The following is a 26107-nucleotide window of genomic DNA, read 5'->3' as shown; positions in this document are numbered from 1 at the left end:
GGATTGACAGGCAGGCTACCGTTCTTGGTGGAGAACATTTGGGATAGGGAGCCAAAAAGGAAACAAAACCCCATAATTCTAAGTGCACCTAGGGAGGAACTTGGGTTTGGGTTCTAAGGGATTCATTTTTAAGCTTTCCTTTGGACTTACTGCATAGTGGACTTACTGCTTATTCTATGCTGTTTGCCTGCCCCTCTCCCCAGGTCATAGGGGAGAAACAAAAATACGTGTCTGTGATCACTTCACCCAGAATGCTGTGGTACGGTGTGCAGTACCTGTACACATGTGCTTCAGTGACCATGTGCTTGTATTTGTCAATTCCTTCAATGCTCAGCGTATGTAGCTTCTATCTTTACTGTAGCTCCTGCTACAAGAGTTTGCTCTCACTTCAATCACTGCTCCCTTTCTTTCTAACAGATGTCCTTATTCTATTCAGTATAAATAAAAGATACTGCATATTGTTCTAATATGCAGTATTACTTACTATGTTCTAATCACTTAACATCTCATTAACCTTTGGTGATCCTGACAGCCTTATGAGGGAGGTATGTTGTTATCCCTATTTTACTGATGAGGAAATTAAGAAACTTGCTAAAGATTCTATGGCTAGCGGAGAGGCAGGATTTAAAATTCTGCAGAATGGCTCCAGACACAAAAACCACAGCACTTTATACCCCAATGCTTTGTGCATTCCTGCACACACAAAGGAATGTTATTTTCTTACTGTTTTCCTCCACTTTGAGACTTCTAACCCTTTGGCAAACACCTCTTTATCCATATTGCAGTCTTTACTTCTCTCTGCCTTTGAAAACGGAAATCTCCTGGTGCCCTCCCCTTCAATGGAAGCCAGAATTGCCCTCACTTCCTGAAGCCTGAATTGAACTGTCAGGACAGACCAGTCTTCTCCACTGTTACCAGTACTATCTGCTGACTAGAATATTTCTTTTATCTTCCTACCTTTCATTATTCAATCACTGCCACTCTTCACTGTGATTCACATTCATCTTTCTAGATACATTCTGTACCCATTTGCTTTCCTTCTTTTTAATCCATTTCCTCCAATTAAAAACTTAAAATTCTCTGTTAAATGGAACTGATCAATTGTGATACACTTATCTAATGGAGGGTGTCATTAAAAACAATATTTTAAAAAGTATAGAAATGTAATTCTTAACATGAAAACCTATAATCTATTATCTATAGTCTATTAAATAAAACAAGCAAGTTATGAAAATGTATGTATGTGTTATCCACTTTTAATGAAAAATGCATATAGGAAAATATGGAAAAAAATACAACAAATGTTACAAGTGATTATCTTTATTTATTTATTTATTTTTTTGATTATCTTTAGATAATGGGTTTATGAGTGATTTTTATTCTTTTTTATGCCTATATGTACTTCCTGTTTTCTAAGATAAACATGATTATTTGTATAATAAAATGTTTTAAAAGCACACCTATTTGATAACCTATTAATCCCCTTGACCCTTTCCTCCTTGACTCTCCAGAGTTAACATTCTTCATTCCCAACAGCCATATGGAACCAGAGCCAAAGGACCTAATCTTTGATTATTAATCTAATACACGCAAACACTCTCCATTTCACTAATCACTTTGTTGGTTCACTATACATTTTACTGACTGAAAGTTTACTAAATATATGGACTTTCTGTTATGTGTTCAAACCTGGCTCCAAAACTGGATTGCTCTAATCGTCTCTCATTTGTAGTCTTCCAGGCTATAATGATTTGCTACAGATAGATCAAAAACTATTAGAATTGGTCTACCACAAATCCATGTATTCAAATTTAAATGAGTCCTTTTTACTACTTACTAATCTTTTATCCATTTCTTGAGGTCCTACCAAATTTTCCACATTTGCTGTTCGAGACATACACCCACAATTTCAACTAACTCTAACTCTCATTATTTATTAAGCCCAATCTTTTAACTGTGCTAATGACTGATGATAAAGTTTCCCTGAAACCTCAAGGCAAGATTACAATGAGGCTGAAACAAGGAAAAATAAAAATATAATACTTGAAATCAACCACCTGTACAATGTCCCATTTTAAGGAAATGCTAGTAAATGGGTGGCTGGAGGAGGTACTAACATCTAAGTCCATCAGGGTAACTAGAAACACATATATCAATACACCTTATGATGTGACCTGTTACATACAGATAAAGCTAACCTAATTGTAAGAAATAGTATTATAGTGAATCTGAAGAACACACAATATAAACGAAGAGAGAATCTGCAGGGAAGATTAAAGAGAGCAAGAATTTGGCTAGTTAGCTGTCTTCTGCACTGTTCAAAGGAAAAACTGATCTGGCCAATAAACATAACCACTCTAGTCTGCTTATGAGTATCCATGAGCAGCATCAGAAATCTGTATATCTATACATCTGGCCTACCATAAGATTACAGTCCTTCACGTGGATTACTGCAACAGCCATCTGACTGGTTTCAGCTTATCTATTCTTGCCCCCACCCTCCAATCAGTCCACTCTTCACACTGTGAAGCCAGAGTGAACTTTCAGACAGTTGTGTCACACTCTGCTTAAAACCATTTAAGGACTTCTGACTGTCCTCAGAATAAAGCTCAAACTTTTCTACGTGGCTTATCCTGTGATCCAATACTTGCTTATTGCTCTCAGGTATCATGTCTTATCATATTCCCTGCCTCTTCTCCTCCCCTAATTCATCAAATTCTAGCCAGTTTCATTTAGTTGTACTTACTATGCTCTCATCACCAAACCACTGTTAGGCCTTAATTGTCTATCACTATCACCCTAATCTGACAATAAGGTCTGTGAACCTAGGGACTATTTTAACCTTGTTCATTACAGTAACCCCACTGAGTAGATTCTTAACATCAATAAATAAATATTAGTTAATTCTAAGACATGCATTCCCCCCATACTGACATCTGTGAAACTGATATATACCATAACAATCGATGGCATTTCATTCTTTAATTTGCAGCATTTTCTTAGTGATATATAAACTTAGCTTTGTCATGGAACTGATGACTTCTTGAATTCAATGAAGGTTGGGACTCACCATTAAGATCATTCAATTACCTTCCTTGCCTATAATTTCCTGTCCCTGACAATCTTGTGATTATAATTTAGCAACTAATATAAATTTTATTTTAGGCAAAGTATATTCTGACCAAAGAACATAAGAGTTCTGAACCACCTATCATTCAGGCTTTTCATTGTAAATTAGCAATTTTATTAATACATCATTAAGACTATTTAGCATACACACACAAAAAGACTATTTAGCACACACACACACAAAGACTATTTAGCACAGATCAATCCCTCTGATCCTGACTGGGTACGCTGACAAATTCTGGAAGTTGAGAACAGACTCTGGGATGGTGCTTTTTGCCCTCATGATGTCCTGTGTATCCTTCCATTTTATTACTTGCTTCCTTAAATTTGTATCAGAATAACTTAAGTATGTGTTTCTGGAATCAGATTGCCTTGGACAAGTTCTTTACTCTCTAAGCCTCATCTGAAAAATGAAGATAATAATAGGTTACTGTGATAAGTTAAAAATTTGAGGAGTATTTGATCAAATTCAACAGTATTTGATACACAGTAAACATTCAATGCATTTTATTGCTACTACTACTATTATTATTACCATTACTATCACTGGACTATAAGCTTTTTAAGGGCAAAAACCAGGCCTTAATTCATTCTGTATCTCTAGGTACTTAGCACTATGCCTGGTACAAGGAGAATTAGCAATTATTCTATGTTGAACTCACCCCGTGTCCACACCATCCCAGGAAACCCTGCCTGAGGGCTGGTCGCCTCCCTAGATAAGATCTGCCTCACTTCTGTTTAACTGCAAAGAAATAGCCCAATCAATGTCAGTTCCTGCAATGGCCTTAATCCCCACCAAAACACACTCTACAAGTGGTTCCAACCAGCCGTAAAAGAGCTATATTTTTTCTTCTGTAAAAGCTAACCCTTCTTGGGTCCTCTCCAAGGTACTACTGCCATCCTTATTTAATACTGATACCAACGGAACCAGAGGCCTACAGGGGTTGCATAATTCAGGTAAGGCCACACTGCTAGTGAGTGGCAGTGCCTTCCCAGTGTGAGCATCATAAACAATATTAAAAGGCAGATGACCAACCGGGGGAAGTATTTTAATACTGCTGTTAAACAAGATCCAGGGGACATAAATATATACAAAGAGCTATGATATAAAGAGCTACCACAAACAATAAGAAAAAGCCAAACATTGCAATGAAAGGATGAATACAAATAAGGCACAAGCAATTCAGAAAAGAAAATACACTGATACCCAACAAGTGTACTGAAAGAAATGTTCCATCTTACTTAGCAATTAAGTACAAATTAACACAAAAAGAAGCCATTTTTCACCTATTAATTCAAAAATTATTTTATTTACATTGGACAGGGTTGGGAAAATGAGTGCTTTCAGGCACAGCCGCTAAGAGTGTATATGGACAGCTATTTGGTAATACATACCACCAATTCTTAAAAATACACACATACCTTTGCCCTAATAATCCCATTCCCAGGAATTTATCTAAGAAAATAATCATGGATGTGTTAGCCAGAAAGTTGTTTGTCACAGTACTATTAATACTTGTAACAGTAAAAAAAACTTGGAAAAACCTAAATGTCCAATGGGGGACTAGTTAAGTAAAATGGAGATAATGTCCTTAACAGGACCATGGTAAAGGTTATATTGATTAAATGAGATAATGTATGCAAAGTGCTTAAGATAATACTTGGCATATATGTGCATAATAAATAATGGCTATTATTACAACAAATTTATAAGGGCTATTATTACACAACCATTAAAATGATATTACTGTTAATGACATAATACAGTAAAATAAAAGTAGGTTATAATAGAGCATAAAGACCCAACTTTGGTTTTATTACTATATATATATACACACATATATATATATTTATATATATATATATATAAAGTTTTTCACAGTATCTGTATATATATTAAAAAAATCACAGAATTTAAAAAATACATATGCTAAAATGTTAACAGTAGTGATCTCACTGATAAAGATTATAGAGCATTGCATTTTTCATTTTTTCTAATATACTTTCATAAGTATGTACTACTACTTTTAATGAGAAGAATAAACATTTAAGTGAATATAAGTGGCTATATTCCTTTAGAAGAAACAGGAAATGTTCAGGTTGCCTATTTGGTCAAAGAAGAATATGCTAAATATATAAAACTTTGTTTTTATTCAACAAATACATTAATCATGAAATGTACACTTCAGTTTCATACTCTGGACATTTAAGGGCCTGAAAACAGAAAGAAGGACAAAGGAGAAAGAAGAAAGAGGGAGAAACACAGGAGGAGAAGCGGGGGAGAAAGTCCAGGGAGGAAGCAGCACAGGGAGACAGGCAGGGAAGAGGTGGGCGCAGAGGCAGCGGCTCACACGGTGGACCCTTCCAGGCTTGCAGCAGACACTGACTGGGCGTCTACCATGTGCCAGGCGCTGTTTGTGAGTGTGAAGCAGCTTCTGCCATCAAAAGACTTACTTTCTCCTGAATAGTTTCCTGCTGAATTAACAAAAACTGTGCCCTAAAACTGACTCAGAACTGAGAGTCTATCCAAGAACCACCAGACTTTAAGGGGAGAATCTATTAAATACTCTGATATATACCGCTATCTGCTTAGGCTTCAAAGTTAGCATTACCTTTTGAAATGTAATTTACTTAAACTTCTCTCATGCTCTAGCTCTAGCTCTTCTCTTCTTCTAGCTTATTCCTTAAAATCTGAGGTGCTCTGCTCTGAAGGGGAAAGAAGCCCATCAGGCAGGCGTTCTTCCTTGGGCTTTAAATATAGAAATGGGAACTAGAGAGACCCAGACATGGGCAGAATTTCCTCACCGCTCGTAAGCAGGCTAAGCTAGATAATCTCTTGTGGTTCTTTCTAGCTCTGCTACTTTGCAGACTAATAAAACCTAGAATTCTGTGATTAGATTTTATTTAAAAGCTTGAAAAATGTTTCATACTGTTCAGTTTGTGCAAAGACATCTAATTCCAGAGCATCAAGATGAGATGGAGATACAATGCCCCAGTGTTTACACTGGGCTGTTATTCTAACCAGCTCTCTGAAGGCTGGGTGATCAAATGCTTACAAGACAATTCTATGCTATGAAGCATATACCCCTGAAAACATAAAGCAGTTAAAACATTATTTAACCTCAGTTGATGGTTATGTTCATGAAAAGTAGTGAATTTTGGTAAATCAATTCCAATCAAACTTTAAGAATACTGAGAGAGTTTTCTGCTAAAAGCAGTCAATATCCTCCATTTTTTTAAAGACCTAGAATCCTTTCCTCAGAAAAATAACATATACACATACACAAAATAAGTTTCATACAATTTCAGGAGATCCTGTGCCCCAAATAAAGAGTCCATCACCTTGAAGGAACTCACAGTTAAAAGGCACTAACAATACTTTTTGAAATAAAATAAATTGATAAAAGCTTAATTTTTCAATATTATAAATTTGCACTGTTCAATATCAGATTTATGTAAAGCGGCATTTGCACTTAGGATGCAGGCTTGTGGTTTAGAATTTTAAGTAAACAGATTCACAGGTGATCATCAATAAGCGCCTGAGACACATCTGTACCTTTCTCAAGAACTCCTTACCAGTGTGTGTTTTCATGTGCTCGTCGAAGTACTGCTTCATGTTGAAGTCCTTGCCGCACCACTGGCACATGAACTGCTTGTGCCCGATGTGGATGCTCATGTGGGAGCGGAGCTGGTACTTGTACTGAAACCTTTCGTCACAGTTCTGCATTGGACACAGTGGAGACTTCTGAATGCCAGGCAGAGCAGCTTTACTTGCACCCACCCTATATAGTCTGAGATTAGCTTTATTTTTCACACTCAAAATAGAACCTGCTTGTGTCAACTGTTTGGCTCTGTCTGCTGTATTTCCCCAGCTGAGTTATTAATAAAAGGGAACATTTCTTAAATAATTATCACTGAAGTATATCCAACTTCTCTGAATTAGTGAGAAAAGTAAAATAAGTCACCACGTGTTAGTCCCAACTTTAACCTAATCTAAGAAAGTCAACGCTGTGTTAAAAATGACTGCTCTTTACCCAGCAGTGAGCTAACAACACGCAGCGCTCAGCACATGGGTCTGATGCTTCTGTGGAAACGCAGTCTGCGCCTTGCACAATGCATGCCTCTCTTCCCCTGCTCACCACGTACACACACACAAGCCAGCCCCCACACCTGGGCCCGGGGGCAGCCAGGCCTTACCTCGCATCTGAAGGGCTTCTCTCCAGAGTGCTGCAGGGAGTGCACCTTGAGTGACATGCTGCGTTTGAATGACTTTCCACAGGTTTCACAGGTAAATGGCATATCTTTTGTGTGTGCTGCAACACAGAATGCACTTACACTCAGAATCAGTTCACCAAAAGGCTCAAACTGGAAAAGAGATACGTTCTACTGTAAGGACATCTTAATTTACTGCACTCTAATCTGTGAGGCTGTAACAGCAAAGGTGAAAGAAGAACAATGTTGAAAAGAAAGCGCGCTTCCCTGGGTGTGGAAGACTACCATCCAGTCTGGTGATGCTTACTGAAGACATGTTGCATTCGGTTTCAACAAGTCAAAACTGATTCAAATAAGGCCATGTCTCATATGCTGCCCACTTCGAAGCATAAGACACACCAAAGAACAAGGGAAAATTATAGGTGTTAGAGAAAAGCAACTTACCAACCATATGTTTCCGTACATGAGCCATGGTATAGAATTTCTTCTCACAAATTTCACAGGAAAATTTCTTTTCTGCATATCCATGGACAATCTTGATATGTTCATGAAGGGACCAGAGTTTCTTGAACGATTTATTACAGGAAACACACTGAGCAGGATAAACAGAAATAATCTTTATTTATAGGGATTTCCAGAAAACCTCACCTGTGGACCAGCAGCTGAAATTGGCCAAGTTGAATGGGTTGCAGTATCTTAGTTCCCTCGACCAAGGACTGAACCCAGGACATAGCGTAAAAGTCCAGAGTCCTAACCACTGGACTGCCAGGGAAGTCTCATGAAGTGGGTGTGTTTTAGATTTGTGGCACAGACCAGAATCCAAACAAATGCTATTCTTTCATGAAGTCCAGATTTCAAAGCCAACATCTTTATGTTCCATTTCCTAAGATGAATTTTTTTAGAGACACTTTGGGAGTATGAAAACAATGGCAAAAAGTAAGACAAAAAGAAATACAAAGTTCCACTAATATCAAAGAATTGACTGCTTTTATCAAATTAGTATTGTACCTTTGAAAAGAACCTTCACATTTTTTTTTTAAATATGGATTACCGTAAGCAGCTGTTTCCTACACATGGGTTACTATGTAGTTAATATGTGTTTACCAGAGAATACAATCTAATTTTAAATTAACATAAAAGTAAGATAAAACAAAGCATATGTGAATGGTTATAGATCTACAGAAGAATAACAATATTTTTGTAGCTTAGCGAACATATTCAGAGTCTTCATTAATACAAACTACTTATATTTTACTATATTTTCCTAATTTTCTCTATTAAACATTTCCCTCTGGCAGAATTTAACATAACCCCTCAGCTGCTGGTATCCTCCCTTTTCCTGAGGAGCTCAGATCCAGATCTCGTGCAGGCATCTGTAGGAGACACAGGCAATCTACCTACTGCCCTCTATTATGCATCATTACTAGTCTAGGATATCATAACATGTATCAAAATAAAATACTTCTGGTTAAAAACAGTATTATGACGTTCTAGGTAACCATCAGACTCTGTAATACATAAGGGAAAAACTTGTTACTTGCTGCAAAATTTAATAAAGATCTCTGAACACACTGTCACTTCAGGAAATGAGGACCAAGAAGAGTCACAAAGATAAGCCTCTGGCTGGATACTGCTGGAGGAAAGGATAGACAAACCCTATAAGCCATTCATTCTGTAGAGCAGTTTTAATTTTTACTTGTTATTAGGTCATCAGGATTAGAAATGCAAAAACAGTTCATTCAGCAGAATCCACAAAACTTAAATTATAAGTTTAAATGAAATTACGGTGAGGAACAGTGAATACAGTCACACAAAAAAAGGATTTATTAAACGTTTTCTTTTCTGCATTTCTTCTTCTTGTTTAGTCGCTAAGTTGTGTCTGACTCTTTGGGACCCCATGGACTGCAGCCTGCCAGGCTCCTCTGTCCACGGGATTTCCCAGTCAAGAATACTGGAGTGGGTTGCCATTTCCTCCTCTAGAGGACCTCCCTGACCCAGGGATTGAAACCGCATCTCCTGCACTGGCAGGCACTGGCATGCCAATTTTTAACCAGCAGAGCTACCAAGAAAGCCCCTTCTGTACTTAATGAAGCAAAGTTAAAAGAAAAAAAAACCAAAAAGCAACTACACAAACATCAAGATCAAGAGACACCTTTTCAGCAACGGATCATTACAGAGCTAAGTCTGACCCCTAGGGTGCAGCACCGCATCGCACTCCCTCTGGCCTGAACTGCCGCAACCAATTGAGAACCAAGCCCGGCACCAGCAGTTACTGAGTGACAGGCGCCACGATTCAGTCTTCTTTTATTTACCAAGTATGTCAGAGGTCAAGTCACAACTGATGGATCAAAACGCAGCGAATTTCTAGCAAATGTAATTTATATATCTATTTATTTATAATTTTATTTATTTATTTTTGGCAGTGCTGGTCTTTGTTGCTGCGTGGGCTTTTCTCTAGCTGTGGAGAGTGGGGGCTGCTCTCTAGTCGCAGTCAGTGCTCAGGCTTCCCACTATGGTGGCTTCTCTTGTTGCAAAGCACGGGCTCTCGGGCACAAGGGTTTCAGCAGTTGCAGCACATGGGCTTAAGAGTTGTGACTCTGGGGCTCTAGAGCACAGGCTCAATTGTTGTGGCACACAGGATTAGCTCTGGCATGTGGGATCTTCCTGGATCAGGGATCAAACCCATGTCTCCTGCATTGGCAGGCAGATTCTCTACTACTGAGCCAGTGGGGAAGCCCCTAATTTATATTTTTTAAAAATCTCTTTAAAGTAATGATTTCAGTTGTTGATTAAAAACAAGAAATAAAAATGAAAAATAAGGAACATTCCAAATCAGGACTACTCCAAGAAACACACTGAAACCAAACGGTTTCATCTTCTACAAGCAGTTCAGCTTAAGTATGGTACAAGACATTTCTATTTTACATATCTTTTAGAGACATTAATAGACTTACCTTTTATGAATGAAAATTCACATTCATAAATATGCACTTACATGTGCAAACCAACACAGCTCAACATAATATAGTTTACACAACATAATTAGCACACCTCTTAACCTATCACAATGTAGTCCTTTCAAGACACCAACCTGGTTTGAATACCGTGTTTTGTTACTTTAGTACTACACAGTAGCATTATATAAGCCTACCACCAGGTAGGCAATATTTTCAATTAGCTCAGCCTCCTTTAAAGTTTGTATATTCCCATGAGCTTAGCCTCTTGACACATTTAGTGCTGTCATCTCTCCACTGGTTTAGAAGCAAACTCACTCCTGGAGATCTTCCATTTCCACCAGTCTGAGTCATTATGGTTTTTGTCCCCAACAGCTGTACTAAAACCTGGCATCCTTTCAAACCTTAGAAAAGGACCTCTCTCTACTCCTGACTTTTACTTGGTATCTCCCACCTTGACAGCGAAGACACGAGAATGAACTATATTACATGTCTTACAAGAGTAAATCTCAGTGCCAAGTCAGTGTTGACTATACCTCCTTGTCAATCACCTATAACAGATTCCCTTTTCCAATGGACCTGGGTTCCCACTAGTCCAGCGTCAGTTAAATTTATGCTTTTGAAAGAAAATGTTAAGCCTGGTTTTGAAAATACCAAAGCAGGGGCTTAAAAAAAAAAAAGATACATTGGTGAAAACTGTCCCTTCAGCCTCTACTGTATTTATTTTCTTGGGCAGATACCAGGTGAGTCTGAAACAGCCAGGTTCTATCCTGGAAAGTTTGCCCTCTTGGTGATAAGACCTACCTGAATATTTTTTTCACAGTCTGTTTGCTGGTGAAGGGACAGCTCACTTTCCAGGACAAACTTCTTGCCACACTTATCACAAATCTGCATGCGCCTATGAGTAACGTTCATGTGCTTCTCCAGGTACCAGCGAGTATTAAACACCCTGGGGCACTTCTCACAGGTCAGAGTCTCTTTCTCTTCACACTTAGCTTTCTGGACTGCTGCTTTGGGCTCCTTTGTGGCCCGCTTCTTACGCTTAGGTGGCTCTACACTCTTCCTACGACCTCTTGTAGCTCTGGGAGTAGGGGAAGTGGCAGCTGCGGCAACAGAGGCAGCTCTCCTCGTTCTCCTCTGTGTGACGCTGACCTTCTCCACCGTCTTCTCCTTTTTCTTCTGCCTTTCGTTCTCTCCATAGTCATTGCTGTCATCCGTGGCCTCTTCCTCACTCTCTTCCTCTTCCTCCTCACTGCTTGTCTTAAGAACAGGAGTCTCTTTGGACTGAGAAGAGACACCCTTTTCCCCTTTAGACACATTTAACGTTTGATTATTAAGGTTTACCTCCACTATGATCTGCTCCCTTTTGTAGGAGACTTCCTCCTCCTCCTCTTCCTCTTCTGTGTCATCAGAATTCTCTCGGTCTTCTTTAACACCGTGCACGTCAGACACTGCTCTTGTCTCCCTGAAATACGGCTGCTCCTCTGTTTCATGGAGATGTGGCTTGCTCATCTTGGTGTCCACTAACACAGAATAAGGACTTCCTGATTCCCTTTTGTACACTTTGGTGGACAGGTCGAGTTCTTGGTTGGCACCATGATAAAAGGAAGATGGCACTTGACCGCGGCGGCTATCTTCTTGTGCCATTCCTGCTCCGTGCACAGCACGGTTTTCAGCCAGCTCCTGACAAGAGCTGGCTGTGTGGCTCATTAGTAAGTGGCCTAATTTATTAAGCAGTTCAGACTATAGAGAATAGGTTTAAAACAGGATAATCATTAAGACTCAAATCTTTTTCTATCCATGAAGAATCACTCAAACGGGGGGGAAAAAGGTATTCCTGGAACCTCTGTGCAATTCTTCCAGTGTGTTGCAGCACCAATGCATAAGTCAAAAGGTTTGGTATTATGGCAAGAGCAGAGCACTAGTGATTTTCCTTTTGCAGAGAGCTGCAAGTGACTTGGAGCATCCTATCTGCAAAGAAAAGCAAAGAGAAAAAAGATCAGATATCTCTTATTTCCTTCTTATAGCAGGCACTGACATCATACAACAAACATATCTTAAATGATTAAACTCTTTATATATACAATTCTTTATCCGCTCAAATGGTTCAGTGTGGGCCATCATTTTACTGCATTACATGAATTCAACAAACATGTGTTAGAATGTAAATTCTAAGACAGCAGGAGTCATTATCTGTCCCATTCACTGAGATATCCTTAGAGCTTAGTACAGTGACTACCAGCACTTAGCTGGTATTCATTACATACTTAATGATGCTTAGTGAACATCTGTTTTTGGATAGCAGTCATTCTCCTAGACATACTGACATGGCAGAATATATGGTCCATGTCCACAAGGAGTTTACAGTCTAGATACACAGTATGTGAGGTCCATGAAACACACAAGAACCTCACGTTGGCTGGCTCTCTTTTCAACATCAGACACCACCATCCACCACAGTGAGAGCTTAAGGAACAAACGAAGTAGTGGTCTAGGCACTGTGGACCCAAAAAATAAAGCAGCTAACTGACATAACAATAGAAGAGAGAGAGAGAGAGATCCCTGGCCTTAAATAATTTATAATCTAGTTATAGATATCATTGTTTTCAGGTTTATTAGAATAATTTCAAAGTTGCTAGGTATTTTTAAGTTTGTTCTATGCATAGCTCTCTAGATTCACTCAATAACCAGATGATTTTCATGTGTCAGCTGCACAGAAGTCTAAATTCTAAGAAACAGTAGCCATAAAGCTGATATGGTTCCAGGAAAAATAAAATCATCCATTAAAAAAAAAAAAAAAAGATGAGAAGGGTGCATAATTTGCTTTGTGACATACTTCACATTGCTGTTTAGCCAACCACTTAACTTCTGAGTCACATAACTATTACTACAGGCAAATACCCCGTCTAATTAACAGAAGGAAGGAAACTAGTCCTTACTGAATAGCTGCTATGTGCACAGACATGGTAAAGGTGCTCATTATTTGTTATTTCTATTTAATACCCACTATGAAACTTTGCGGTTGAGTTTTAAACTTATTTTAAATCTTTCATCAAAGTAATCACTAATAAAAAAAGCATCCGCAGTTTTACAAATCAAATATACTGCAAGGCTTATAATAAAAGCAGCCATCCTCTGCCTACTCCATCCCATCTGAGTCCTTTACCTGAGACAAAAGTGTTTCTTTTAGCTGCTCCTCTTCCCTTTCCCCTTGTATTTACTTTTATATTTCTAAACAATGTGGTTATATTTCTTTTCTTTTTCTTTTTTTTGGCTGTGCCACATGGCATGTAGAGTCTCAGATCTCCCATCAGGGGTTGAGACCGGGCCCCTGACAGTAGAAGCGTAGAGTCTTAACTATCAGACCACCAGGGAAATCCCTGTGATGATATTTCTATTTCTTGACTTTTTTCCCCCCAATTTGACACTACCACTTATCTTCCACTATAGTTTTCTTACCTTATTGCTCTCAACTCTCCTTTCATCCTCCTAATATAGCTGTGTCACTTTTTTGTAAGGTATTTATTGCTTACATTATTATGACCATAATAAGTAATTCACAACTATTTCTATCATTCCTCTGCTACTGTCTCTCTTCCATTTTCTAAACAATTATTTTAGGGAATTCGCTGGTGGTCCAGTGGTTAGGAGGCTGTGCTTTCACTGTCAAGGGCCCGGATTCAATCCCTGGTTGGGGAACTAAGATTCCACAGCCGTGTGGCATGGCCAAATAAATTAATTAATTAACTTAAAAAAATGTATTTTACTTTCATTTTAGTAAAATTTCAGAAAGGAGCAGTGATAAATGCCACCGTGCTTTACTTGACATCTTTATATATATATATATATATATATATATATATTTCTTTGTATTTATAAAAGAGGAAATTATGCCTATGAGAGGTTAAATAATTTGTCTAAGATCACATATCTGTTAAATGACAGAAGCAATATTTGACCCCAGGCCTGACTCCAAAGCTTTATTTCTACTATAACAGATGACATTCCAAAATAATTTAAACTCAACTCTTCCTGTAACCATATTGCTTTTTAATCAGTTTTATACCTTGTATTTTAAGTAGGAAAATCACAGTAGCTTTATTTTGTATTGCCCAAACTTCTGAAATAATGTAAACTACTACAAGGACCAGTAAATAAAACGGACCCACATTAATTATCTCAAATTAAGCAAGGGAAGAGAGACAGTAAAATTCAATTAACCAGCAAAAAATAGGAACGGAACAAAATCATGAAGGAAAATAAATGAAAGGATATCCTCTATGGCAGTCAGTCATTCATGTGCTCTTCCCAAATATCCTGGCCCTCAGCCTTCTGGACGCACGACAGGCCTGCACTTTCTGCCTCTGCCCCTCCCCAGGAGTCGGGTGGGGCCGCAGGGCTACTTTCGGCCAGTACAGTCGAGTGGCAGTGACACGTGAAGAGCAATGTGAGACCCTCCAGGCCTCTCCTCCACTGTGACAGCGACCAGCAACCCTCAAAGTGACGACTGCTTGGCTGCTGTCAACCTAGGACCCTGAGTAACACAATGACCCACAGGATATGCACAATGCAGCAATCATTAGAATTCTTTTGTATTTTATTTAACTTGAGGGAGAACATGTTTTCAAAGCCACTGAGATCTTGTGTTGTATATTACTGCAGCATAACCTGGGTCTCTCCTAGCTGCTACAGGTGGAATCCAGAAGTGTGGTACTGTCTCATCAAAAAACCTAAAGTATATGGTGAAGGCTAAGGAGTTAGGGAGAAGGAGGTAAGGAAAAACTTATCAGAGGCTAAAAGGATAGCAGCTCATAGTGTGCAGTGGTGAAGAGAGCTAATATGCCTTGAGAATTTATAGCTCTAGTGGGAAAATGGACCATTAAGAGATTGTGTTGGTTACTGCTGGCTGTATTTAACAAATAATTGGATGAATTCAGAAAAGAATCAGTTTCCAGCGATTTGTGGGGTCAGAAGAGTCAAGTGCTTAACCCAAAACTGAGAAGGTCTCTGAGCTACAAATGCTGATCAGAGTTCAGTCTTGAGGCAAAAATCAAATCAAAGATTTGGCCTTTACAACCACTGATAAAACTTCCCAATTGCTTAAGGTACTGCTGAATAAAACAGCTTTTCTAAAAAAAGACTAAAGAGGGGTTCTCTCATCAAAACAGCCTCTTAGTCTGTTTTGTTACTAAGCATGTTGCTTTGATGTGAATTAGTTCAAATGCTATTAGTAAATAAGGAAATGATGTCAATATAACACAGAAGTTAAGTTGGTTTATATGCATTTTTCTCTTGTTGGTAGTAACCAGGCAAAAGCTTTCCCAAATTTAAAAGAAAGCCTTAACAATATATGAAAACAATAAGAAAAAAGCTAAACATCCCACTTATGTACCTTTCTTTAATGCAAGTCGTGGCTGATTCAGTTGCTTCATGAACCTGCATTTTCCACTTTATATCTGGTGAAGCTGAGGATATATGTTTCTCCTCCTGTGTTTAAAGAGGAAAGTTTTTGACTGCTGAATCATATACCACACCACAGATCAAATTTTTACTATAATGAAATTAGTTTCTATTGTAAGTGAATGTCTTGAAGACCCCAAAGTCTCAGAGGAAGAAACAAGCATTCCGGAGACTGAGTCTGTAAAGCTTCAGCCATCTGATGCTGACTGCATATGCCAGTGGAGATTTAATATGCTATTGTTTTTAATTATTTTGTTTTTATTAGTGCACTGGCTACAGTGGTCCACAGATTTTGAGTCTGCACAATCCTATTTTTTCCTATAAGCCCTGTTTATTTTAGTGCGCAATTTTGCAGAATTCAGGAAAGCATATATGGCATTATAGCAGAAATACCTGTACTCAAAATTCAGTCAAGAAAGAAGTATGAGACCAATAAGGCAGAGCCACACAACAAATCTATGAAGTATGGTTAGAAAAATTATGGATGTGGCTAGGGCACATGGAGCTGACTGGAAACAAATAAGTAAAAAGCCAACTAAGTTTTTGAGGGTTATACTGCTAAAAGAACCACCAGCCTACACTTGGGAGGCTGTGACTATTCAAGACTTTTTCTTTTTGGCCACACCATGTGGCATGTAGAATTTCCCTGACCAGGGGATCAAACCCATGCCCTCCTCAGTGGAAGTGGAATCTTAACCACTGGACCACCAGGGAAGTACTCAAGACTTCTAAAAAATGATCTTTGGGTTCCCAAGCATCCATGGCAGGAAGTGGATTAAAAAAGCTGTTCATCCCCTTTAGGGGGAATATTCCTCATTGTCCATTTGGAATACAGCCAAGGAACCTAACAGGAAAAAAGGAGGAGGCTCAAGGAGATTAAGCCAGGGAGCAAAGAAAGAGCAGACAATTGAGTTAAGGAGCAAACTCGGGATCTTGTCAAGAACATTCACCATCCCTGGAGGGGTCCCTTCAATGACTGCTCAGAGGGACTGCCGTATTTGCTGTATGTCTCCTGTCCTTCCCCTTTTCAAATGGGAGGTGTTTTTTTTTTTTTTTTTTTTTTTATCATCCTGCCACTAGTCACCACTGTACATTGTTTGTGAGGGCAGCCAATCATTTGTCAATTTTTTCCTTAAGTCTATGGATCAAAAAGAGCAACATTTGGGCCCTATGTAGAGATGACCACGCATCATCTCCTCACAAACAGACCACCAGGATCACATCCTTGCATATCTGCTCAGAGATCCTGGACTTCAAGCTTAATGCCATGATTGGATAGGAACTTAGGGTTTTCTACCTGGGGATGAAGTGAGTATATTTTTCCTGTGTGAGAGAGTAGATCAACTATTAATCAAATATTTTCAGCTGTCTGCCTGGCATAGGTATGATATGTTTCCTGGCCTCGCCTAGTTACATGGGACCATCATGTTGTGAAATAAGCAATGTGAGTCACTTCTGAGCTAATGAGAGACCCTCTGGACTTCATTTCCCTCTTAGCATGATGACCAGTAGAGTACAAAAAGGTGGCTGGTTGTTCCATCAGCCTGGATCACTGAGTGACACAAGCAGAGCTCCCCTGCTGATCTATCATGGCCACGGAGTGAGAAAAAAAATCCCTTCATTGTTTTAGTGAACCAGACTGGGACATGGTTTGTTACTGGAACACGACAGCTAATGCAGTTTTTATGAATATATATGCATACATCAATGGTTTCAGTCTTAAGCTAAACAGAATTGCCAGGTGCAAGTTAAAAAATCAGAAAGATAATGAGATCAATTTTCTACTTAATAAGTTAGAAAATAAGACTTTTCCTTTTTTAAAAAAAATTAGACTTAAAGGGCTTTATTCTATTTTTTTGTGGGGGTGATGCTGCATGGCTTGTGGGATCGTAGCTTCCTGAGCAGGGATTGAACCTGGGCCCTGGAAGTAAAAGCACCAAATCTTAACCACTGGACACCAGGGAATACCTCTCCCCTCCTGTTTTTTGGCTTTATTCTATTTTTAACGACATACGCATATATGGGACCTTCTCTGGTGGCTGCAGTCCAAGAGATACAGGTTAGATCCCTGGGTCAGGAAGATGCCCTGGAGAAGGAAATGGCAACCCACTCCAGCTTTCTGCTAACATTTTACTTTCTTCATTTGATTTTGGCACCTTTTCCCTTGTCTGAGTTTTGATGATAATCTTCCTGTATTTTCTTTCCAGAAAACTTAAAAATATCTCTTAAGGGCACAACTGAGTAACTTTTAAAAAACCAAAACCACATTAGGGAAATTAAAACCTTCCATGTTCCATTATCCAACTCTTCATGTGTAACTGAGGATATAGTTCTATCCTTACTTATAGAGTAAGAGCTCTAACTTACCTATTACAAATCATCTTAACTTAGTTTTTAAGAAAACTAAGTGAATATATTGAGCTCTAAGAAACTAAAGACAGACAGAAGAGGCAAATGAGAAGTAACTTTCACTGATATTTAAAGCTGTTCTATAGTATTAAAACAACATAAGTCCATCAGTTCTTAAAGATAATTTTCTAAAGTGTCATTAAAATAAATTCCAAAATAAAGTCAGTCATTCTTTAGTGTTCTGTTATAATTAATGTATATAACTTGGGGGGAAATGTAGTATGTATGTCAGGGGTACACAAGCTGAGAAGCAGTCAGTCCTGGTACTCTATAAGTTGGACCAGCTATTGGCAAGAAAATACAATTTTTTTAAAAAAGTTAGAAAATATGTCAGCATATATATAGATAGTAAAGTACAGCCTCCAGAATGTGCTTTTTTCAATGCCATTTCCCCCCAAGTGGACTACAAAATAAGTTTATGCAGTCCTCAAGGGTGTTTATTTGAATTTAGTTTTAAAAGGAAAACAATTAATTTTGTTCCCTGAGAATTTTAAGTTAATTTCAACAAATTTAACTTTTTTTTTTCCTACTAAAATATGTACCTGTGCATTCCCCTTGTATGTTAAAAAGATTCTATTTGGGATGAGTCTTTTCAAGTTGAAAAGGCAATCTTGTAAGGTATATCAATCTGGTACTTCTGTTTACTCTACTTCCTTCAGAGCCGTGGCCCCTGACCTGTTTCCAAAGCTCAAACCACCCATGTGCTGCCAGATCCTGGTCCTGCCAAACGGAGAGGTTTCTAAAGCATACAACTACCTACAAGGCTCAGGCCAAAACTAAAACCATCAAGAAATGGAAAGGAAAAAGGAGGGAGAGATAAATAGGTATCAGCAAAGTTCTTTCCAAAAATAATCCATTAGGAAGAATGGATAAGATGGGTTTGTGACAGCAAGGGTCTGATGTTTTAGTCAAAGCTTTCTTGCTTTTGCTTAAGGCTATTCATTTCTTTCTTACTGGGAAAGTATGTTAGGGACACTTTATCAAATAACAATTAATCTCAAAGTCTTTGGATGGTCAAGTAATTATTTAAAACCACTAACTATATGTTTAATATGAATTTAAAAAGTAGAAATCTGAAAGTTTGGAAGATAAATTGCTTTCAGGTGCTAAAATCAGGAAAGTTCTGTGAAGGATAGTACATTTCAGGAAAACCTGAAAGGCGGGCAGGTTTCAGAATGGCAGAAATGAAGGCAGAAGTAATAATTTGTAGCACAGGGAAATAAGAATGGGCTAACGGTGAGGTACACTCCTGAACAAGAGACAGTATAAGTTGTTTAGTTTTATTAGAATACAGAGCTTGAGCAACAGAGAGATGGCAAGATAGGTGAGTTACTACCATATAGTGACAAACCTTAAACCCTGGGCTGAAGAGTTCGTAGTTAATATGGATGACAAGATAGAGCAAAGGTTTTCCAAGAAGGAACTAATATAATTAGAGTCATGTTTTAGGGGTCAAATTATATCATAACAAACAATTGTAGACCTATATTTAAGTATGTCTTATATATATATATGTGCTGTGCTTAGTTGCTCAGTTGTGTCTGACTCTTTTGAGACGCCATGGACTGCAGCCTGCCAGGCTCCTCTGTCCATGGGCATTCTCCAGGCAAAAGTACTGGAGTAGGTTGCCATGGCCTCCTCCAGAGGATCTTTCCAATCCAGGGATCGAACCCAGGTCTCCCACATTGCAGGTGGATTCTTTACCATCTGAGCCACCAGGGAAGCCCAAGAATACTGGAGTGGGAAGCCCTATCCCTTCTCCAGGGAAACTTCCCAACCCAGGAATCAAACCAGAGCTTCCTGCATTGTAGGAGGATTCTTTATCAGCTGAGCTAACCGGGAAGCCCAACATATACATGGTAAAACAAATATACAATTAAGCAAAATAGAATAAATTTAAAATATGTAAGTAAATTGAAGTAGAAAAAAACTAAAGTAGGAAAATAAGAAAATACCAGGAATTAGGATAAAAACAAAATGAAAACACAATTTTATTCTAAATACTATATTAATACAGACTAAAATTTACAATATCCAAATGGCAACTTTAAAGAGTTCTTTACAAGAATGCATTCTTTATCAAATAATTAACTCCCTACTTAGTGACTGAGTTTAAGACTCATGTTCACACTAAAATCTTTATATATATATTATATATATATATAAAATACAGTAGGTTCCACTTTCAGTAGGCCTAAAATAAGTGATATCTTACCATGTCCTGTTTTTTCCTTAAAAATCATCTGTGAAAGCAGCCACTATGAAAAACAGTATGGTGATTCCTCAAATTAAATTAAAAATAGAACTACCTTTGATCTAGCAATTCTACTCCTGGGTAATTATCTGAAGAAAATGCTTATGTTCATTGTAGTATTATTTGCAATAGCCAAGAAAAGGAAGCAACCCAAGGCATCGATATATGAATGGATAAAGAAGATACAGTGTGCACACACACACACACACATACACACACACACAGGAATATTACTCAGCCATGAAAAAGAATGGGCTTCCCTGGTGGCTCAGTGGTAAAGCATCTACCTGCTAATGCAGGAGATGCGAGTTCAATTCCTGGGTTGGGAAGGTGCTCTGGAGGAGGAAATAGCAACCCACTCCAGTATTCTTGCCTGGGGAATCCCATGGACAGAGAGGAGCCTGGCGGGTTACAGTTTATGGGGTCACAAAAGAGTTGGACATGACTTAGCAACTAAACAACAAGAACAATGAAAAAGAATGAGATCTCGCCATTTGCAACAGTATGGATGGATCTAGAGGATACTATGCTAAGTAAAATAAGTCAGACAGATACTATGACTTCACTTATATGTGGAATCTAAAAAACAAAACAAGTGAACAAACATAACAAAACAGAATCAGAGTCACAGATACAGAAAACAAAAAGGTGGTTACCAGAGGGGTGGAGAATGGGGGGAGAACAAACTATCCCCCCATTAAGGTGAGGAAGATTAAGAGGCACAGACTATCACTTACAAAATAAATGAATCATGAGTATACAATGTATAGTGTAGGGAGTATAGTCAATAATTATGTAATATCTTTGGTGACATATTTATAACTAGACTTATCCCGGTGAAATTCACAGAAGTACTGAATCACTATGTTGCGTACCAGGAACTAACATAATGCTTTAGATCAATTATAGGTCAAAACCAAACAAACACACTCACAGAAAATAGGATCAGATTTGTGGTTACCAGAGGCAGGGCATGGGAGGAGGGGGAACTGGATAAGGTGGTCAAAAAGCATAAACTTCCAGTTATAACTCAGTTAAGCAACATACAATATGATTAATATAATTAACACTTCCATACATTATACACGAAAGTTGCTGAGAGTAAATCCTAAGAGCTCTCATCACAAGGAATTTTTTTCTATTTCTTTCATTTTGTGCTTATGCGAGATGATGGATATTCACTAAACTTATGGTAATCATTTCATGATATATATATGTCAAGTCATTATGCTGCACACCTTAAACTTATACAGTGCTGTGTGTCAATTACATGTCTATAAAACTGGGGGGAAAAAATTCTTTAGAAATCTTTCAGTATACAGTTGGCGCCCCCTATCTAGGGGTTCCACATCCACAAACTCAACCAACCTCACATTAAAAATATATATATTTGAAGGCGAGGGTGGGATGATTTGAGAAATAGCGCTGAAACATGTTTATTACCATATGTGAAATAGATCACCAGTCCAGGTTCGATGCATGAGACAGGGCGCTCAGGGCCTGTGCACTGGGATGACCCTGAGGGATGGGATGGGGAGGGAGCTGGGATGGGGGTTCAGGATCGGGGACACATGTACAGCCATGGCTGATTCATGTCAGTGTATGGCAAAAACCACTACAATATTGTAATCAGCCTCCAATTAAAATAAATTAATTAAAAAAAAATTTTTAATTGCAGAAAGTTCCAAAAAGCAAAACTTGAACTTGCAGCACCCAAGCAACTATTACACAGCATTTACACTGTATACCTAGTACAAGTAATACAAGTACTTAGAGATACCTACAGGAGGATGTGCACAGGCTATATAAATACTATATACCATTACATACAAGGAAGCATCCTTGGATGTTGGTATCATGGGAGTTCTGGAATCAATCCCTCATGGATACTGAAGGATGACTTTACCTTGTGGTATACACCAGAGGTCTGAACTACTTAAGATGATAAACTGCTACATAATTTTAATTAGTAAGAATCATTTAGACCCCTCTCTCCTTGCTCTTTTATATAAAACAAAGCCATATTATTATGGTAAAGAATGCATGATCAAACAGCCTTAATGATGGGACTGATAACCAGGGTTCATTTTTAACCTAAATTTTGGTATTGTCAACCCTTAAATTTTACTAATCTATGTCTCAATCTGCTAATCTGGAAGATGGGAGTTAAGAAAACAAACTGCAAAACTTGATAAATTCTATTCTCTGATCTATGAAACATATACGGTAGTCGAGATAATTATACACATTTACATACTTTACATATTATATAAAGCACATTTATCATACATTTGTTAAACATTAACTAAGTGCCTACTTTCTAAAAGTGCTCACAAAATTGATCTGGGTTACACAAGAAAAGCTACCAACACCAACACTTTACAACAAACTTAAAGGCAACTTTACAACAAACAAAACCTCAAATGATATATATCACTGAACCATACTTTAGATAAACGTCCTAAAGTGTTCTCACATGCCTATATTGTATATAGTTGAAAAATGTAACTAATTTTAATGCTGTCTTATTTAACAAAATTTAATATGTCAAATAATTATTTTTAAGCAGTCCATTTAATCCATCAACTGTTAAAGATGAAATTGAGAAATGTCTGTCACCTTCAATTTTAAACAAACCTTCTGTAAAAATAAAATTTCACTGTGGTTTCTTACATATGCATTTAAATGAGACTGTCACTGTGTTCCTTGGTAATATGCAAGTGAAGCTAGTGGAAGAGGACAGGGGAGAGGTACTCTTCCTAGGTACTATCTGATTACCTTCAAGCATCAACAGTCTCCACATTTCCATATAAGACAATAAAAACTAAAGTGCATTACTCATTACACTGTCAGCTTAAGCAACCTTCAGTTCAGTTCAATTCAGTCGCTCAGTTGTGTCCAACTCTTTCCGACCCCATGAATCAAAGCACGCCAGGCCTCCCTGTCCATCACCAACTCCCAGAGTTCACTCAGACTCACATCCATCGAGTCAGTGATGCCATCCAGCCATCTCATCCTCTGTCGTCCCCTTCTCCTCCTGCCCCCAATCCCCCACAACATCAGAGTCTTTTCCAATGAGTCAACTCTTCGCATGAGGTGGCCAAAGTATTGGAGTTTCAGCTTCAGCATCATTCCTTCCAAAGAACACCCAAGGCTGATCTCCTTTAGAATGGACTGGTTGGGTCTCCTTGCAGTCCAAGGGACCCTCAAGAGTCTTCTCCAACACCACAGTTCAAAAGCATCAATTCTTCGGTACTCAGCTTTCTTCACAGTCCAACTCTCACATCCATACATGACCCTAACTTTCACCCATAACTCTCTGCTGCTACTGCTAAGGCGCTTCAGTTGTGTCCAACTCTGTGCAACCCCAAAGACGGCAGCCCACCAGGCTCCCCGGTCCTTGGAATTCTCCAGGTAAGAACACTGGAGTGGGTTGCCATTTCTTCTCTAATGCATGAAAGTAAAAAGTGAAAGTGAAGTTGCTCAGTCGTGTCCGACTCTTAGCGACCCCATGGACTGAAGAAGCCTACCAGGCTCCTCCATTTATGGGATTTTCCAGGCAAGAGTACTGGAGTGAGGTGCCATTGCCTTCTCTGAATTCTCAGTCTAGCTTTGACCAAAGATTGTTTTATGGAACAGTTATTGCATTTAATGTACTAGCCTATTTTCAAAACTGCTATCAATGTGAGTATCTTGGTCATTATTAGTTGATATCCTGCCTATGAGAATGAGAAAAATTAAGACTTGAAAGGCCTTGCGCATCTTACATTTCTTAAACTCCTAAAGGTAACACGTTAAGTTAGAACCGAGACCTAATTAGCAGGTACAGATGTTCATACATGGCTACCTATATGGAAGCCATCATTAGAGGCCTATATGTATGTTGATTAGAGCACTGTGAACTTGAATTAAAAGCTCATTTAGAAAACGAAAATCAGGAAATTCTCTCATTACATTCATCCGTGATACTTTACAAAAATAAAAAATGCAGTATTCAGATGCATGACCAACACCAGGAAATTATAGAATTCATATATTTGACCTGCATACATGCCTGCTCAGTCATTCAGTCACGCCCTACTTTTTGTGGCCCCACAGACTGTAGCCCACCAAGCTTCTCTGTCCATGGGATTTTCTCAGCAAGAATACTAGAGAGGTTACCATTTCCTCCTCCAGGGGATCTTCCTGACCTAGGGCTCGAACCTGAGTCTCCTGCACTGGTAGGTGGATTCTTTACACTGAGCCACCTTGGGGTGGCATATCTGACCTACCAAAAGACAAAGGACTGTTTATGTTTTCTCATTGTTGTTGCTGTTCAGTTGCTCAGCATGTTGGATTCTTTGTGACCCCATGGACTGCAGCACAGCAGGCTTCCCTATCGTTCACTATCTCCTGCTCAAATTTGTGTCCATTGAGTCACTGATGCCAATCAACCATCTCACTCTCCTGCCCTCAATCTTTCCCAACATCAGGGTCTTTTCCAATGAGTCAGCTCTTCGCATCAGATGGCCAAAGTTTTGGTGTTTAGCATCAGTCCTTTCAATAAATATTCAGGGTTGATTTCCTTTAGGATTGACTGGTTCGACCTTCTTGCAGTCCAAGGGACTCTCAAGAGTCTTCTCTGGCACCACAGTTTGAAGGCATCAATTCTTCGGCGCTCAGCCTTCTTTATGGTCCAAGTTTCACATCCATACATGACTACTGAGAAAAACCACAGCTTTGACTATATGGATCTTTGTCAGTAAAGTGATATCTCTGCTTTTTAATATGCTGTCTAGGTTGGTCATAGCTTTTCTTCCAAGGATCAAGTGGTTTTTAATTTCATGGCTGCAGTCACCGTTCCCCAGTGACTTTGGAGCCCAAGAAAATAACATCTGTCACTGTTTTCATTGTTTCCCCATCTATTTGCCATGAAGTGATGGGACTGGATGCCATGATCTTCATTTTTTGAATGTTGAGTTTTAAGCCAGCCTTTTCACTCTTCTCTTTCAAGAGGCCCTTTAGTTCTTCTTCCCTTTCTGCCATAAGGGTGGTGTCATCTGCATATCTGAGGTTACTGATATTTCTCCTGGCAATATTGATTCTAGCTTGTGATTCATCCAGCCCGGCATTTTGCATGATGAATAAGTTAAATAAGCAGGGTGACAATATACAGCCTTGATGTACTCCTTTCCTAATTTTGAACCAGTCTGTTGTTCTATGTCCAGTTCTAACTGTTGCTTCTTGATCTGCATGTAGGTTTCTTAGGAGGCAGGTAAGGTGGTCTGGTATTCCCATCTCTTTAGGAATTTTGCACAGTTTACTGTGATCCACACAATCATAGGCTTTAGTGTAGTCAATAAAGCAGAAGTAGATGTTTTTCTTGGAATTATCTTGCTTTCTCTATGATCTAACAGATGTTGGCAATTTGGTATCTGGTTCCTCTTGCCTTTTCTAAATCCAGCTTGTACATCTGGAAGTTCTCAGTTCACATACTGCTGAAGCCTAGCTTGAAAGATTTTGAGCATTACCTTGCTAGCATGTGAAATAAGTGCAATTGTATGGGAAGTCTGAACATTTTTTGGCATTGCCCTTTGGGACTGGAATGAAAACAATTAAATAAATGAAATGAAATGGGCTATCTGGACACGAATACTTCAAAGATGGTCCAAAAGAAAAGATGAAATTAGGTATTCTATATAAAAATGAC

The 26107-nt window shown here is 38.6% G+C and overlaps 1 protein-coding gene across 4 annotated transcripts in view; it reads right to left on the bottom strand.

The window, feature by feature from the left end:
- Window positions 1–26107, bottom strand: part of ZNF652 (zinc finger protein 652) — a 68146-nt gene that overhangs the window by 9761 nt on the left and 32278 nt on the right. For 2 of the 4 annotated variants that reach the window (XM_005220554.5, XM_010816131.4), the window contains exons 2-5: window positions 11100–12266; window positions 7786–7933; window positions 7327–7442; window positions 6706–6850 (exon numbers count right to left, since the gene is read on the bottom strand). In XM_005220554.5, coding sequence (XP_005220611.1) covers window positions 6706–6850; window positions 7327–7442; window positions 7786–7933; window positions 11100–12005 — 1315 coding nt within the window. In that variant the 5' untranslated portion in view covers window positions 12006–12266. Of the gene's footprint in view, window positions 1–6705; window positions 6851–7326; window positions 7443–7785; window positions 7934–11099; window positions 12267–15687; window positions 15783–26107 lie in introns of those variants that run through there. The other 2 variants (XM_059877932.1, NM_001193118.1) reach the window with 2 other exon arrangements.

This window comes from Bos taurus, chromosome 19 (assembly GCF_002263795.3).
Source record: "Bos taurus isolate L1 Dominette 01449 registration number 42190680 breed Hereford chromosome 19, ARS-UCD2.0, whole genome shotgun sequence".
Classification (NCBI taxonomy): Eukaryota; Metazoa; Chordata; class Mammalia; order Artiodactyla; family Bovidae; genus Bos; species Bos taurus.
Note: the sequence above shows the minus strand (reverse complement) of the source record. Positions and strands in the feature narration are given on the sequence as shown.